The sequence below is a fragment of the Aegilops tauschii genome, chromosome 7 (genome assembly GCF_002575655.3).
Source record: "Aegilops tauschii subsp. strangulata cultivar AL8/78 chromosome 7, Aet v6.0, whole genome shotgun sequence".
Taxonomy (NCBI): domain Eukaryota; kingdom Viridiplantae; phylum Streptophyta; class Magnoliopsida; order Poales; family Poaceae; genus Aegilops; species Aegilops tauschii.
Genome location: NC_053041.3, coordinates 504,638,161 through 504,655,665, shown reverse-complemented (window position 1 = coordinate 504,655,665; position 17,505 = coordinate 504,638,161). Strand labels below are relative to the sequence as shown.

The window sequence follows — 17,505 nt, the reverse complement described above, 5'->3', positions numbered from 1 at the left end:
CTTTTCCACCTCACCTACAACACATGAGTGGAATGACAAAGGTAACATAGGTGACGGTGATGCTCTTGTCCCACCAGTGTGAAGGAAATATGCCCTAGAGGCAATAATAAAGTTATTATTTATATTTTCTTATATCATGATAAATGTTTATTATTCATGCTAGAATTGTATTAAACGGAAACTTAGTACATGTGTGAATACATAGACAAACAGAGTGTCTCTAGTATGCCTCTACTTGACTAGCTCGTTAATCAAAGATGGTTAAGTTTTCCTGACCATAGACATGAGTTGTCATTTGATGAACGGGATCACATCATTAGAGAATGATTTGATAGACAAGACCCATCCGTTAGCTTAGCATTATGATCGTTTAGTTTTATTGCTATTGCTTTCTTCATGACTTATACATATTCCTCTGACTATGAGATTATGCAACTCCCGAATACCGAAGGAACACTTTGTGTGCTATCTAACGTCACAACATAACTGGGTGATTATAAAGATGCTCTACAGGTGTCTTCGAAGGTGTTTGTTGAGTTGGCATAGATCAAGATTAGGATTTGTCACTCCGTGTATCGGAGAGGTATCTCTGGGCCCTCTCGGTAATGCACATCACTATAAGCCTTGCAAGCAATGTGACTAATGAGTTAGTTATGGGACGATGCATTACCGAACGAGTAAAGAGACTTGCCGGTAACGAGATTGAACTAGGTATGAGGATACCGACGATCGAATCTCGGGCAAGTAACATACCGATGACAAAGGGAATGACGTATGTTGTTATGCGGTTTGACCGAGAAAGATCTTCGTAGAATATGTAGGAGACAATACGAGCATCCAGGTTCCGCTATTGGTTATTGACCTGAGATGTTTCCCGGTCATGTCTACATAGTTCTTGAACCCGTAGGGTCCGCACGCTTAACGTTCGATGACGATTTATATTATGAGTTATGTGTTTTGGTGACCGAAGTTTGTTCAGAGTCCCGGATGAGATCACGGACATGACGAGGAGTCTCGAAATGGTCGAGAGGTAAAGATTCATATATTGGAAGGTTATATATGGACACCGGAATGGTTCGGAAAAACCCCCGGGAAAGTTAATGGGCCTCATGGGCCATAGTGGAGAGGAGGAGGCAGCCACAGGAGGTGCCCTCCCCCCCAAGCCCAAACCGAATTGGACAAGGGGTGGGGGCGCGGCCCCCCTTTCCTTCTCCCTCTCCATCTCTTTCCCCTTTCCACCTCCGTTGGAAGGAAGGAGGGGGCCGAATCCTACTTGGGCTAGGAGTCCAAGTAGGACTCCCCCCTTGGCGCGCCCCTCCTAGGCCGCCGGCCTCCTCCTCCCCCCTTTATATACGGGGGCGGGGGGCACCCCAAAGGCACACCAAGATTTGTCTCAGCCGTGTGAGGTGCCCCCCTCCACAGTTTACTCCTCCGGTCATAGCGTCGTAGTGCTTAGGCGAAGCCCTAAGCGGATCACATCACCAACACCGTCGCCACGCCGTCGTGCTGATGGAACTCTTCCTCGACCCTCTACTGGATCAAGAGCTCGAGGGACGTCATCGTGCTAAACGTGTGCTGAACACGGAGGTGCCGTACGTTCGGTACTTGGATCGGTTGGATTGTGAAGACATTCGACTACATCAACCGCGTTACTAAACGCTTCCGCTTTCGGTCTACGAGGGTACGTAGACACTCTCCCGTCTCGTTGCTATGCATCTCCTAGATAGATCTTGCGTGATTGTAGGAAAATATTTAAATTGCATGCTACATTCCCCAACAGTGGCATCCGAGCCAGGTCTATGCGTAGATGATATGCACGAGTAGAACACAAAGAGTTTTGGGCGATAATAGTCAAACTGCTTACCACCAACGTCTTATTTTGATTCAGTGGTATTGTTGGATGAAGCGGCCCGGACCAACATTATATGACCACGTTCATGAGACCGGTTCTACCGACGTGCTTTTGCACACAGGTGGCTGGCGGGTGTCTATTTCTCCAACTTTAGTTGAATCGAATTTGACTACGGCCGGTCCTTGTTGAAGGTTAAAACAGCACACTTGACGAAAATCATTGTGGTTTTAATGCGTAGGTAAGAACGATTCTTGTTAGAAGCCCGTAGCAGCCACGTAAAACTTGCAACAACAAAGTAGAGGACGGCTAACTTGTTTTTGCAGGGCATGTTGTGATGTGATATGGTCAAGACATGATGTGATATAAGTTATTGTATGAGATGATCATGTTTTGTAAAAGTTATTGGCAACTGGCAGGAGCCTTATGGTTGTCGCTTTATTGTATGAAATGCAATCGCCATGTAATTGCTTTACTTTATCACTATGCGGTAGCGATAGTTGTAGAAGCAATAGTTGGCGAGACGACAATGACGCTATGATGGAGATCAAGGTGTCAAGCCGGTGACGATGGAGATCATGACGGTGCTTTGGAGATGGAGATCAAAGGCACAAGATGATGATGGCCATATCATGTCACATATTTTGATTGCATGTGATGTTTATCTTTTATGCATCTTATTTTGCTTAGTACGGCCATAGCATTATAAGATGATCCCTCACTAAATTTCAAGGTATAAGTGTTCTCCCTGAGTATGCACCATTGCGACATTTCGTCGTGTCGAGACACCACGTGATGATCGTGTGTGATAAGCTCTACGTTCACATACAACGGGTGCAAGCCAGTTTTGCACGTGCAGAATACTCGGGTTAAACTTGACGAGCCTAGCATATGCAGATATCGCCTCGGAACACTGAGACCGAAAGGTCGAACGTGAATCATAGAGTAGATATGATCAACATAGAGATGTTCACCATTGAAAACTACTCCATCTCACGTGATGATCAGACATGGTTTAGTTGATATGGATCACGTGATCATTTAGATGACTCGAGGGATGTCTACCTAAGTGGGAGTTCTTAAGTAATATGATTAATTGAACTTTAATTTATCATGAACTTAGTCCTGATAGTATTTGCAAATTATGTTGTAGATCAATAGCTCGCGATATAGTTCCCCGTTTATTTTTTGATATGTTCCTAGAGAAAAATAAGTTGAAAGATGATAGTAGCAATGATACGGACTTGGTCCGTAACTTGAGGATTATCCTCATTGCTGCACAGAAGAATTACGTCCTGGAAGCACCGCTAAGTGCAAAGCCCGCTGCAGGAGCAACTGCGGACGTTGTGAACGTCTGGCAGAGCAAATCTGATGACTACTCGATAGTTCAGTGTGCCATGCTTTACGGCTTAGAATCAGGACTTCAAAGACGTTTTGAACATCATGGAGCATATGAGATGTTCCAAGAGTTAAAGTTAATATTTCAAGCAAATGCTCAAATTGAGAGATATGAAGTCCCTAACAAGTTCTATAGCTGCAAGAGGAGAATAGTTCTGTCAGTGAACATATACTCAGAATGTCTGGGTACCACAACCACTTGACTCAACTGGGAGTTAATCTTCCTAATGATAGTGTCATTGACAGAGTTCTTCAATCACTAACGCCAAGCTATAAAAGCTTCGTGATGAACTATAATATCCAAGGGATGGATAAGACAATTCCTGAGCTCTTCGCAATGCTAAAGGCTGCAGAGGTAGAAATCAAGAAGGAGCATCAAGTGTTGATGGTTAACAAGACCACTAGTTTCAAGAAAAAGGGCAAAGGGAAGAAGGGGAACTTCAAGAAGAACGGCAAGCAAGTTGCTGCTCAAGTGAAGAAGCCCAAGTTTGGACCTAAGCCTGAAACTGAGTGCTTCTACTACAAAGGGACTGGCCACTGGAAGCGGAACTACCCCAAGTATTTGGCGGATAAGAAGGATGGCAAAGTGAAAGGTATATTTGATATACATGTTATTGATGTGTACCTTACTAATGCTCGTAGTAGCGCCTGGGTATTTGATACTGGTTCTGTTGCTCATATTTGCAACTCGAAACAGGGGCTACAGATTAAACGAAGATTGGCTAAGGACGAGGTGACGATGCGCATGGGAAATGGTTCCAAAGTCGATGTGATCGCCGTCGGCACGCTACCTCTACATCTACCTTCGGGATTAGTTTTAGACCTGAATAATTGTTATTTGGTGCCAGTGTTAAGCATGAACATTATATCTGGATCTTGTTTGATGCGAGACGGTTATTCATTTAAATCAGAGAATAATGGTTGTTCTATTTATATGAGTAATATCTTTTATGCTTATGCGCCCTAGATGAGTGGTCTATTTTTGTTGAATCTCGATTGTAGTGATACACATATTCATAATATTGAAGCCAAAAGATGCAAGGTTAATAATGATAGTGCAACTTATTTGTGGCACTGCCGTTTAGGCCATATTGGTGTAAAGCGCATGAAGAAACTCCATGCAGATGGGCTTTTGGAATCACTTGATTATGAATCACTTGATGCTTGCGAACCATGCCTCATGGGCAAGATGACTAAGACTCCGTTCTCCGGAACAATGGAGCGAGCAACTGACTTATTGGAAATAATATATACTGATGTATGCGGTCCAATGAGTGTTGAGGCTCGCGACGGGTATCATTATTTTCTGACCTTCACAGATGATTTAAGCAGATATGGGTATATCTACTTAATGAAACATAAGTCTGAAACATTTGAAAAGTTCAAAGAATTTCAGAGTGAAGTGGAAAATCATCGTAACAAGAAAATAAAGTTTCTATGAACTGATCATGGAGGTGAATATTTGAGTTATGAGTTTGGTCTTCATTTGAAACAATGTGGAATAGTTTCGCAACTCACGCCACCTGGAACACCATAGCATAATGGTGTGTCTGAATGTCGTAACTGTACTTTATTCGATATGGTGCGATCTATGATGTCTCTTACTAATTTACCGCTATCATTTTGGGGTTATGCTTTAGAGACGGTTGCATTCACGTTAAATAGGGCACCATCTAAATCCGTTGAGACGACACCATATGAACTGTGGTTTGGCAAGAAACCTAAGTTGTCGTTCATAGGATACCCAAAGGAGACTGTTGGGTACACCTTCTATCACATATCCGAAGGCAAGATATTCATTGCTAAGAATGGATCCTTTCTAGAGAAGGAGTTTCTCTCAAAAGAAGTGAGTGGGAGGAAAGTAGAACTTGATGAGGTAATTGTAACTTCTCCCGAATTGGAAAGTAGTTCATCACAGAAATCAGTTTCAGCGATTCCTACACCAATCAGTGAGGAAGCTAATGATGATGATCATGAAACTTCAGATCAAGTTACTACCGAACCTCGTAGGTCAACCAGAGTAAGATCCGCACTAGAGTGGCACCGTAATCCTGTTCTGGAGGTCATCTTACTTGACCCTGATGAACCTACGAACTATGAGGAAGCGATGATGAGCCCAGATTCCGCGAAATGGCTTGAGGACATGAAATCTGAGATGGGATCCATGTATGAGAACAAAGTATGGACTTTGGTTGACTTGACCGATGATCGGCAAGCCATAGAGAACAAATGGGTCTTCAAGAAGAAGACTGATGTTGACGGTAATGTTACTGTCTACAAAGCTCGACTTGTTGCGAAAGGTTTTCGACAAGTTTCAAGGAGTTGACTACGATGAGACCTTCTCACCCGTAGCGATGCTTAAGTCTGTCCGAATCATGTTAGCAATTGCCGCATTTTATGATTATGAAATTTGGCAAATGGATGTCAAAACTGCATTCCTTAATGGATATCTTAAAGAAGAGTTGTATATGATGCAACCAGAAGGTTTTGTCGATCCCAAAGGTGCTAACAAAGTATGCAAGTTCCAGTGATCCATTTATGGACTGGTGAAGCCTCTCGGAGTTGGAATATACGCTTTGATAGTGTGATCATAGCATATGGTTTTATACAGACTTTTGGAGAAGCCTGTATTTACAAGAAAGTGAGTGGGAGCTCTGTAGCATTTCTAATATTATATGTGGATGACATATTGTTGATTGGAAATAATACAAAATTTCTGGATAGCATAAAAGGATACTTGAATAAGAATTTTTCAATGAAAGACCTCGGTGAAGCTGCTTATATATTGGGCATCAAGATCTATAGAGATAGATCAAGACGCTTAATTGGACTTTCACAAAGCACATACCTTGATAAAGTTTTGAAGAAGTTCAAAATGGATCAGTCAAAGAAAGGGTTCTTGCCTGTGTTACAAGGTGTGAAGTTGAGTCAGACTCAATGCCCGACCACTGTAGAAGATAGAGAGAAAATGAAAGTCATTTCCTATGCCTCAGCCATAGGTTCTATCATGTATGCAATGTTGTGTACCAGACCTGATGTGTGCCTTGCTATAAGTTTAGCAGGGCGGTACCAAAGTAATCCAGGAGTGGATCACTGGACAGCGGCCAAGAACATCCTGAAATACCTGAAAAGGACTAAGGATATGTTTCTCGTTTATGGAGGTGACAAAGAGCTCATAGTAAATGGTTACGTCGATGCAAGCTTTGACACTGATCCAAATGACTCTAAGTCACAAACTGGATACGTATTTATATTGAATGGTGGAGCTGTCAGTTGGTGCAGTTCCAAGCAAAGCGTCGTGGCGGGATCTACGTGTGAAGCGGAGTACATAGCTGCTTCGGAAGTAGCAAATGAAGGAGTCTGGATGAAGGAGTTCATATCCGATCTAGGTGTAATACCTAGTGCATCGGGTCCAATGAAAATCTTTTGTGACAATACTGGAGCAATTGCCTTGGCGAAAGAATCCAGATTTCACAAGAGAACCAACCACATCAGGAGACGCTTCAATTCCATCTGCGATCAAGTCAAGGAGGGAGACATAGAGATTTGCAAAATACATACGGATCTGAATGTTGCAGACCCGTTGACTAAGCCTCTTCCACGAGCAAAACATGATCATCACCAAGACTCCATGGGTGTTAGAATAATTACTATGTAATCTAAATTATTGACTCTAGTGCAAGTGGGAGACTGAAGGAAATATGCCCTAGAGAGAATAATAAAGTTGTTATTTATATTTCCTTATATCATGATAAATGTTTATTATTCAGGCTAGAATTGTATTAACCGGAAACTTACTACATGTGTGAATACACAGACAAACAGAGTGTCCCTAGTATGCCTCTACTTGACTAGCTCGTTAATCAAAGATGGTTAAGTTTCCTGACCATAGACATGAGTTGTCATTTGATGAACGGGATCACATCATTAGAGAATGATGTGATGGACAAGACCCATCGTTAGCTTAGCATTATGATCGTTTAGTTTTATTGCTATTGCTTTCTTCATGACTTATACATATTCCTCTGTCTATGAGATTATGCAACTCCCAAATACCGGAGGAACACTTTGTGTGCTATCAAACGTCACAACGTAACTAGGTGATTATAAAGATGCTCTACAGGTGTCTCCGAAGGTGTTTGTTGAGTTGGCATAGATCAAGATTAGGATTTGTCACTCCGTGTATCGGAGAGGTATCTCTGGGCCCTCTCGATAATGCACATCACTATAAGCCTTGCAAGCAATGTGACTAATGAGTTGGTTACGGGACAATGCATTACCGAACGAGTAAAGAGACTTGCCGGTAACGAGATTGAACTAGGTATGAGGATACCGACGATCGAATCTCGGGCAAGTAACATACTGATGACAAAGGGAATGACGTATGTTGTTATGCGGTTTGACCGAGAAAGATCTTCGTAGAATATGTAGGAGCCAATACAAGCATCCAGGTTCCGCTATTGGTTATTGACCTGAGATGTGTCCCGGTCATGTCTACATAGTTCTTGAACCCGTAGGGTCTGCACGCTTAACGTTCGATGGCGATTTATATTATGAGTTATGTGTTTTGGTGACCGAAGTTTGTTCGGAGTCCCGGATGAGATCACGGACATGATGAGGAGTCTCGAAATGGTCGAGAGGTAAAGATTCATATATTGGAAGGTTATATATGGACACCGGAATGGTTCCAAAGAAGATCGAGGATTTTTCAGAGTACCGGGAGGTTACCGGAACCCCCCGGGAAAGTTAATGGGCCTCATGGGCCATAGTGGAGAGGAGGAGGCAGCCACAGGAGGTGGCGCCCCTCCCCCCCAAGCTCAAACTGAATTGGACAAGGGGTGGGGGCGCGGCCCCCCTTTCCTTCTCCCTCTCCACCTCTTTCCCCTTTCCCCCTCCGTTGGAAGGAAGGAGGGGGGCGAATCCTACTTGGACTAGGAGTCTAAGTAGGACTCCCCCCTTGGCGCGCCCCTCCTAGGCCGCTGGCCTCCTCCTCCCCCCTTTATATACGTGGGCGGGGGGCACCCCAAAGGCACACCAAGGTTTGTCTTAGCCGTGTGTGGTTCCCCCCTCCATAGTTTACTCCTCCGATCATAGCGTCGTAGTGCTTAGGCGAAGCCCTGCGCGGATCACATCACCAACACCATCGCCACGCCGACGTGCTGACGGAACTCTTCCTCGACCCTCTACTGGATCAAGAGCTCGAGGGACGTCATCGTGCTGAACGTGTGCTGAACACGGAGTTGTCGTACGTTCGGTACTTGGATCGGTTGGATCGTGAAGACGTTCGAGTACATCAACCGTTTTTCTAAACGCTTCCGCTTTCGGTCTACGAGGGTACGTAGACACACTCTCCCGTCTCGTTGCTATGCATCTCCTAGATAGATCTTGCATGATTGTAGGAATTTTTTTAAATTGCATGCTACGTTCCCCAACACAGTGGAGTATCTTGACATTGATTGCTTGCATGATGTTGATCCACCTATTACCATGCTTCATGCTAGTATGATTTCCCCATGCCATGATTTACCCATTTAGGATGAGTTTGATGATTGTCGTGTGGAGTCTATTAGTTGTGATGCCATGTTGCATACGATTCCTTGTGATAATTCTCTTGGTCACATCATGGTTGACAATCCACTTGACTTGTCATATGCTATGCATGAGATCAACAATATGTCCAATTTACAATCTCTTCGTAGTAACTATGCATATGCCATTAAAATACACCCAATTTGCACTTATGGCATAGATGACAAGCCCATGGTTATTGGCATTTTTTAAGTAAAACATCCTCTTTATTTATTAGTAATAATGGTTACATTGTCGATAAGAAAATTTACAATATCGTTCAAAGGTTCCTCAAACCAATCCCTTGTCTCAGAAAATTTAGCTACTCTAGCAATTTCATGAGCTAATTTATTTGCCTTCCTATTACAATGTTCAAATCTAACTAACGGAAAATCACAAGCCATAAAATAACAATCATCAAACATAGCTGCCGCCGCTCCCGCTGTATGTCCTCCATTCTTCATCGTGTCAATTACTTCCATATTGTCAGAGTTAACAACAAGTTGGTTGCTTCCCGCCTTTTGTGCAAGTAATAAGCCAAAACGTAGTGCCATGGCTTCCGCTGTTAAGACATCTGCATACCAATCCATCTTCCAATTCCCTCCAACAATAAATCTTCCTTTATCATCTCTAAGTACAGCTCCCGCTGTGCCTCTAAGCATGTCTTGATCGAAAGAAGCATCGACATTTAATTTCACAAAACCTAGAGGGGGTCTCGTCCATCCCTCTATTCTATTTGTTGCCTTGGAGGATTGGGCAATAACATAGTTTGTTGTTATAGCACGGACTCCCATCGAAATTTGGTATGCATCTTGGGTCTTCCCATGATGAACTAGCGAACGTCTTTCCCACCATAAATACCAGGCTATTATAGCGATCAGTTCGCGAACATTCTGTATGCCCACTGTAGATAGCTCGTGTTCTGGCATAAGAAGTAGAAATTCGAGTACTGCCTCTCCCGCACGATCGACCGTGGAAGCTTTTTTAATGGCTTCATGCAATCCCAGTTTCTCCCACACCTCTTTTGCCTTTTGACACAAAAATAATAAGTGTTTATTGGCATTTGTTTCTCTTGTGATGATATTGATATGCTCCCTTTGCATCATTTCAATCACATGCCATGCCATGACCACCTAGCTTCGGATATGCATTGTTTTGGATGTTGTCCATTTTCTCCATATGATGTTTCCGATATTGCTCATGAGGAGACCCCCATAGTTTCCTCATACATGTTAGGATATTTTGATCAATCCCATCCATTGCATGATCCTAATAATTGTGTGCACCATATGCTCCCCATGAATAAAAATTCTATTGATGTGTCATTGCTTAATTTGTGTCCCCATCGTACCATACATAACAACCATTCTTTTATGATGGATGACATGTTCCTATACCATGCTTCTAATTTCTTTGAGCAATGCTTATTTTGTGCTAACTCTCACATGCACATACACATCATGATGGATGATGTATACATTTACCACGCACACACTTTCTTTGGTTTGTGTCTCTTTTGTGTAGGTATCAATGAACACTTGTAAAACTCACAATCCCATGAGTTGACGAAACGAGCTCTAGAGAGCAACGATGACTTGGGATCCCGTGGATTGGTTTTCACACCATTTCCATTGCACAAGGACTTCACGCATTTATTCTATATGGCCCTCACATGGTTATGGGTTATTGTCCTTTACATATTCTATGCCCATCTTGTCAGGTTCACGTTGCATGATGCTCATTTCCATTTGGATGACATGCTTTGGTGACCCATGCTTTGCATATCACATGATCCATGGTTCTAGTACCTATATATGTATTTGCAAGCTTGCTATTAAATGCCTTGTTATTGCCATGTTCCACTTATGACCCATACCTATGATGATACTTTGACCATGATTTGCTTCCGTGCTTGCGATATGTCATGTGCATTGTATATGCCTACTATTTGCCCACATGACATGATTGCCATGATTTCTTCTAGTATGTTGCATGTTCGCTCCACTGGTTTGCACGACATGATTTCTATGCTTGATTATGTTGCATCACCATTGATTCATACTTGCTCGTTTCATGCGGTTGATGACAACCATTGCCATTCTTTGCACATGATTGCTATTGCTTCTTGTCATATATCTCCACGTGTTGCCTCTCTCATGCTAGATGATTTGCCATGTATTGAGTGCAACAATGCTTTAAGTCTTGCTTATGAGATGGCCCCGATAGCATTCTCGCGTATATTTGGAGATTTTGACATATTTCTTGTGAAGCATGCTTGTCTTAATTCTTTGCACCATATACCTAGTGCCATGAATATCGCCATTGTTGCATCATATTATTCATGCACTTGTGCTTCTAAGGGTTATGTGCAAGAGAGGAGAACCATCATGATGGATGATGTGTTTATCTACCATGCACATACATTGTTTGCTTTCTTTTGTGCATGTGTAGGATACTTCGATTTGGTGTCAACTTCCACTTCCCGTGAGTTGACCATTCGAGCTCTTGAGAGCGAACCACTTGCGACCGACTTGCTTCTACGTCGCACTTGCTTGTGCTTCGGCATTGTGAAGGACACACAAGGACATGCTTTCATGGTGATATCATTCTCTTTCAAGAACCCCCAAACCATGAGCATGACTATTGTGGATCGTACTTCATGTGTTGCTTGCACCTTGCCATATTGCACACATGCTAGAGATCTTGCTTCGACTTATCATTGCCACATTACCATGCCTCATGAAATATATACCTTGTGTGTTGCATCCAATTCTTGGATTACTTGCTCCTATCACATGTTTGGTTGCAACAATGTCATCACTTCACATATTCCATGTCTCATTGATTGCTACATGCTTGCCTTGATTGCCTCACGCATGTTGAACAATTCCTCTTTCCATTGTGTTGAGTGCCACTCCATTTTCACTACACCCTATACACATTATGCTTGGATTGTCTTACCCCATGTGTTTAGACATTTCATCTTCTTTAGTGTTGTGAATTTATCATATGCCTAACATAGACCTTTCATTGAACACTTGATGCATGCTTGCTATGAACTTGAGGTAGATGCCTATTCTCTTGTCACACATATTTGCATTGCTACCTCACATTTAGATGCTTGTTTCCATGATGACCTTGATTTTGCTCGATTGATATGCTTACATGCCATGCCACAATCCTTTGTCACGCCATAAGCTATGCTTGATGACGACACTTGTTGGGTGAATCACCGCTTGAATGCTTGGTTTTGCACTAACGCTAACCACATTTGTTTTTCCAAGTGTTTGTTGTTCTTGCTCCTTTTGAAGGAATCCTAAGATGGTGCGACATTGGAGAGTGCCCATTTCGAGCTTCAAGATGATGAATGTTTGGTGATCATCAACTTCTACACGGCGACGCCATCTCTTTCCCATGGTGATTTGGTTTTCGATCCAAGGTCGGATCTTTCCCAAGGGGGAGGGGATGATGCAGAGCATCCTACGGACATCACCATGTCAAGAGTCCATTTGGCAAATGACACGTGCGACATCTACTTCACATACACAAAGGTGAATCATCTCCTTTACACATGTTCACTTGACCCCTTCGAGGATGGTATACTACTTGAGCCTCCATTGTGCATGCATAGGTATTGTCCGAGCTTCACGAATGTCGAGGAGGAGTGCAAGCGCCAAGGAACGACTACACCGTACGCGAGGGAAGCATGGAAGAGAAGGCAGAAGAAAGAATAAGTGGCAGCCAGCAGTTGCCCGGATGTCCGGACCTCCACCCGGACGATCCGGACGACGATCGAATGAGTCGGCCCCCGGCCCGGACGATCTGGCTACACGCACGAAGACAACAACACCATCCCGGATGAAGCCGTATCATCCAGAAGATGCCCGAACCGTCCGGACGGAGCCCCAGACGTCTGACTGTTCCATGCGGCTACGAACCAGCCGGATCATCCGGATGAGCACCCAGATCATCCGGATGCCCACCCGGATCATCCGGCCTTTGCCTGCGTGCATGTTTCGGGCCGAGGCCCATGTACCCATTCCACCCCCCCTCACTTACCCCTTCGTGGCTTAGACTATAAATAGACCTCCTCCCCATTTTTAGGGTTAGCAAAGTGATAGCTCATTTGTATGTGAGCTTTGATCCTACTACTGTTCTCTTGAGAGAGAGAGACCACTCCATTGGAGCCAAGACCGCCATCTAGGAGAAGATCCCGAGGGATATCAAGACCCCCCCCCCCCCCATCGGGGAAGGATCATCTAGATCATCAAGACCCCATCTCCTTTGGATTTGGGATGAACTCTACCTTGTATCTTTCTCTTTGTTGTTCATGTACCCTTGTGGATCTTGTGTGTTTGATTGTCTAGTGGATATGTGATTGGACTTGGTCTTGAGTGTTCCTCTCGTGACCCGTGTTCTTCGCGGGATCCCCTCCAAATCGTGAAAGATCGGCCCGTATGGTTCCACCCTACATCACAAAGCATCAATTTTATTTATGTACGATGACCTTCATTATAAAGTCATCGTGCCTTCCCCACATTTGTGATTATCTCGACTAATGAATCATGTACAATGTGAAGTACTGCTCACACAAAGTCTTCCATAGCTTGGGATTTCCCCCTTCAAACAAAGGAAGAGCATGACCCACACTCTCGAAATTTTGTCTGGAATGGACACACCTGGTTTGGATGGCAAAGCACAGGAGGACAAAGCGGTGCTAAAATTAATCACACCCGTGATTGTAGGAGAAATTGGAGCGATACACGACCGCCTACCCCAAGTGAAGTGTGACAACACCATGGAAAAATTGCTCTAGATCCACCCTCGTGTCTGCCACTTTCTTAGAGGTTGCTGACGCCAAGAGATCGTGGGACTTGCTAGGACGAAACACCGACAACTCTCCACATGATGGTTCTTTTTAAAATAAATGATGAATATATTTTTGAATACACACTGAGTATTTAAAAAAATACATGGTGAACATTTTAAAACTATACCACAAACAAAATTTTAAAACACTATGAACATTTTCAAATAACATGACAAAGAAAAAGAACTATAAAGGAAAAATAAATAAGAAATAAAAGGAAGAAATTAAAAGAATAAGAAAAATAAAAAAAATAGAATGGAAATAACAGAAGAAAAGAATATTTTTAGAAGATTTTCATGACATATTTACTGTTTGTCATGTTTATTTAAAAATATCTATAGTGTAATTAAAAAAATTGTTTATAACAGTTTGTTCATCGAATATTCGAAAAAATGCATGTAAATGTTTTTTAATAAATATAAAATGAGGAAAAAAAAGGTAGAATTAAAACAGAACTAAAAATAAAAGGTAAAATAGTTTATTAAAATAGAAAAAGAATCAAGCGGTTACTGGGCCGGCCATTTCGGGTCGCTGCGGGCGGCACATAGCCGCGCCCTGACCCGCGTGATAGTCGATCCTTGGGCTTGGCTTGCTTGAAAAAAAGCAGCATGAGTCCTAGTTCGTTTCCGGATCCTAAAAAAAACTAGTTCGTTTCCGCTGCGCCCATGAAAGCTTCTCCAGGTCGGTTTCGCAGCGCACAAGAAACCACCTCTACACTATTTATACACGACCCTGCGGGCAGGGCAGACGCAGTTCAATCCTTGTCCCCGATCCATCGAGCCCACCAACCCCAACGCAGCCGCGCGCCGCTATTTTTTTTAAAATAATACATTTTTTAAGTAACTGTCATAAATATTATGCTGGATAAAATAATTTCAAAAATAATACACCGTCGGCCCGCTGCAGGCCGACTGGGCCTAGTCGGCCCACAGCAGGCCGATTGGATTCCAGTCGGCCTACAGCTGGCCGACTGGCCCCTGTCGGCCCACTATGGGCTGATTGCGTCCTGTCAGCCCACTGTGGGCTGATTGCGTCCTGTCAGCCCACTGTGGGCTGATTGCGTCCTGTCGGCCCACTATGGGTCGACTGAAGCTAATTGGCTCGCTGTGAGCTAATTGTTTTTGCAAAAAAAGTAGGCATAAAAAATATATGTTTAAAAAAATGTTAATCATGTATTTAAAAATGTTAAACGTGTATAAAAAAATGTTCCTGATGTATACAAAAAATGTACAATATATATGCAAAAAAGTTGACATAAAAAATATGTTTTAGAAAGTGTTAAGCATGTATTTAAAAATTGTTAAATGTGTGTATAAAAATGTTCCTTATTTATACAAAAAATATAGAATGTGTATGAAAAAAAGTTGACACCAAAAAATATGTTTGAAAAATATATTTGAAAAGTTGACATTTTTCAAATACATGATTAAAAATTGTTAAATGTGTGTATAAAAAATGTTTCTTATCTATTAAAAAAATATAGAATGTGTATGAAAAAAAGTTGACACCAAAAAAATATGTTTGAAAAAAATGTTCCAGTTCCATAAAAAAAGAGCAACCAATCATACTTAGGTCCGTGATGCTCCCATACCGGATCTGGAGCTGGAACATTTTTTTATACACGTTTAACCTTTCATTCTAGTACATGAAACATTTTTGTGTACTCGTTGAACATTTTTTCAAATACATGATTAACATTTTTTTCAAACATATTTTTTTGGTGTCAACTTTTTTTCATACATATTCTATATTTTTTGTATAGATAAGGAATATTTTTTCAAATACATGATTAACATTTTTTTCAAACATATTTTTTTGGTGTCAACTTTTTTTCATACACATTCTATATTTTTTGTATAGATAAGGAACATTTTTTATACACACATTTAACAATTTTTAAATACATGATTAAGACTTTTTAAAACATATTTTTAGTCTAAATGTTTTGCATATATATTGTACATTTTTTGTATACATCAGGAACATTTTTTAATACACGTTTAACATTTTTAATTACATGATTAACATTTTTTTAAACATATATTTTTTATGCCTACTTTTTTGCAAAAACAATTAGCCCACGGCGAGCCAATTAGCCCCAATCAGCCCACAGTGGGCCGACAGGGGCCAGTCGGCCAGCTGTAGGCCGACTGGAGTCCAATCGGCCTGTTGTGGGCCGACTAGGCCCAGTCAGCCTACAACGGGCCGACGGTGTATTATTTTTGAAAAAAAATTACCCAGCGTAATATTTATGAAAATTAATAAAAAAAATGTATTATTTAAAAAAATTAGCCCGCGCGCCGGCGCCTTTGCTTCGAGTTCGAGATGAGGTTCGTCGCCGCGTACCTGCTCGCCACCCTGGGCGGCAACCCGAGCCCGACCAAGGACGACGTCCGCGCCATCCTCGGCTCCGTGGGCGCCGAGGTGGAGGAGGGCAAGCTCGACGCCCTCTTCAAGGAGGTGGAGGGCAAGGACCTGGCCGAGCTCCTCGCCGCCGGCAGGGAGAAGTTCGCCTTCGCGCCCAGTGGCGGCGCCGGTGCGGCCATGGGCGCGTCCCCCGCCGCCGCCGGTGACGCCGCCGAGGAGAAGAAGGAGAAGGCCGAGGAGAAGAAGGAAGAGGACGAGGAGGAGGAGGACCTGGACATGTTCAGCCTCTTCGACTGAACGACCCACCGCGCCGTGCCGATCGATCTGCACCGACACCGGCTATTTACCGTAGCTAGTAGTATCTGTGTATCCGTAGTCTGATGTGCTTTTTTTTAGGGCGTAATTTGCTGTATTTTGTTTGGTGGTAGTACTTTTTTTTATTAGGAGCGTAATATATGTATTGGGAGATTTTAGATGTTGTTGAGATTAGAAACATATATAACAGTGTCCTGATGGCTGTTTTGAGTGTTGATTAAATCTTATGATACGTATTATGCCACTGATCTTAACTTCGTTTGCTACTTTTTATGTTCAAAGACGTTCTCACCGCTCGTACTCGTGATCAAGTTTTGAAACATCACGGCACAATGCGGCTGCCAGAGTAATTTGGAGAAGTATTCCTGACATTCACGTGACATAACTATTCTTCCCCCTAAGTACAGCTGGGTATTTCTTGAATTGTTGGATATTCGTTTTATCTGGTCCATTAGCTTGGGAGGAGCACGGGAGACGACTGCCCTTGAGGATCCAGATCCTGCAACAAGGGCTCAGTTGTGAGCCCACGCAGAACAAGCGTTGCATGGACGATAATGCTAGGTGAGCCTGACATATGTTGCTTGAACGAGGCAGCAGACATCCGCGTGCGATCCGCGGCTGAAGCCAAGCGTTTCCCTTAGTTTTTTAGTGTCCTCTATGGCTATTTTTTAAAATAATACATTTTTTTAATTAATTTTCATAAATATTACGCTGGATAAAAAAATTTAAAAATAATACACCGTCGGCCTGTTGCAGGCCGACTGGCCCTAGTCGGCCCACAGCAAGCCGATTGGACTCCAGTCGGCCTACAGCTGGCCGACTGGCCCTTGTCGGCCCACTGTGGGCTGATTGGGTCCTGTCGGCCAGCTGTCGGCCGACTGGAGCTAATTGGCTCGCTGTGGACTAATTGTTTTTGCAAAAAAAGTAGGCATAAAAATATATGTTTAAAAAAAATGTTAATTATGTAATTAAAAAATGTTAAACGTGTATAAAAAAATGTTTCTGATGTATACAAAAAATATACAATATATATATGCAAAAATTTGACATAAAAAATATGTTTTAAAAAGTGTTAAGCATGTATTTAAAAATTGTTAAATGTGTGTATAAAAATGTTCCTTATTTATACAAAAAATAT

At 42.5% G+C, this 17,505-nt stretch overlaps 1 protein-coding gene across 1 annotated transcript; it reads left to right on the top strand.

Moving 5' to 3' along the window:
* The first annotated feature begins 16,010 nt into the window (after positions 1–16,010).
* On the top strand, positions 16,011–16,349 carry LOC109780273 (large ribosomal subunit protein P2B-like). Its single transcript, XM_020338863.1, has one exon. The coding sequence runs from the start codon at positions 16,011–16,013 to the stop codon at positions 16,347–16,349; it is 339 nt and encodes a 112-aa protein (XP_020194452.1).
* Positions 16,350–17,505: the final 1,156 nt, after the last annotated feature.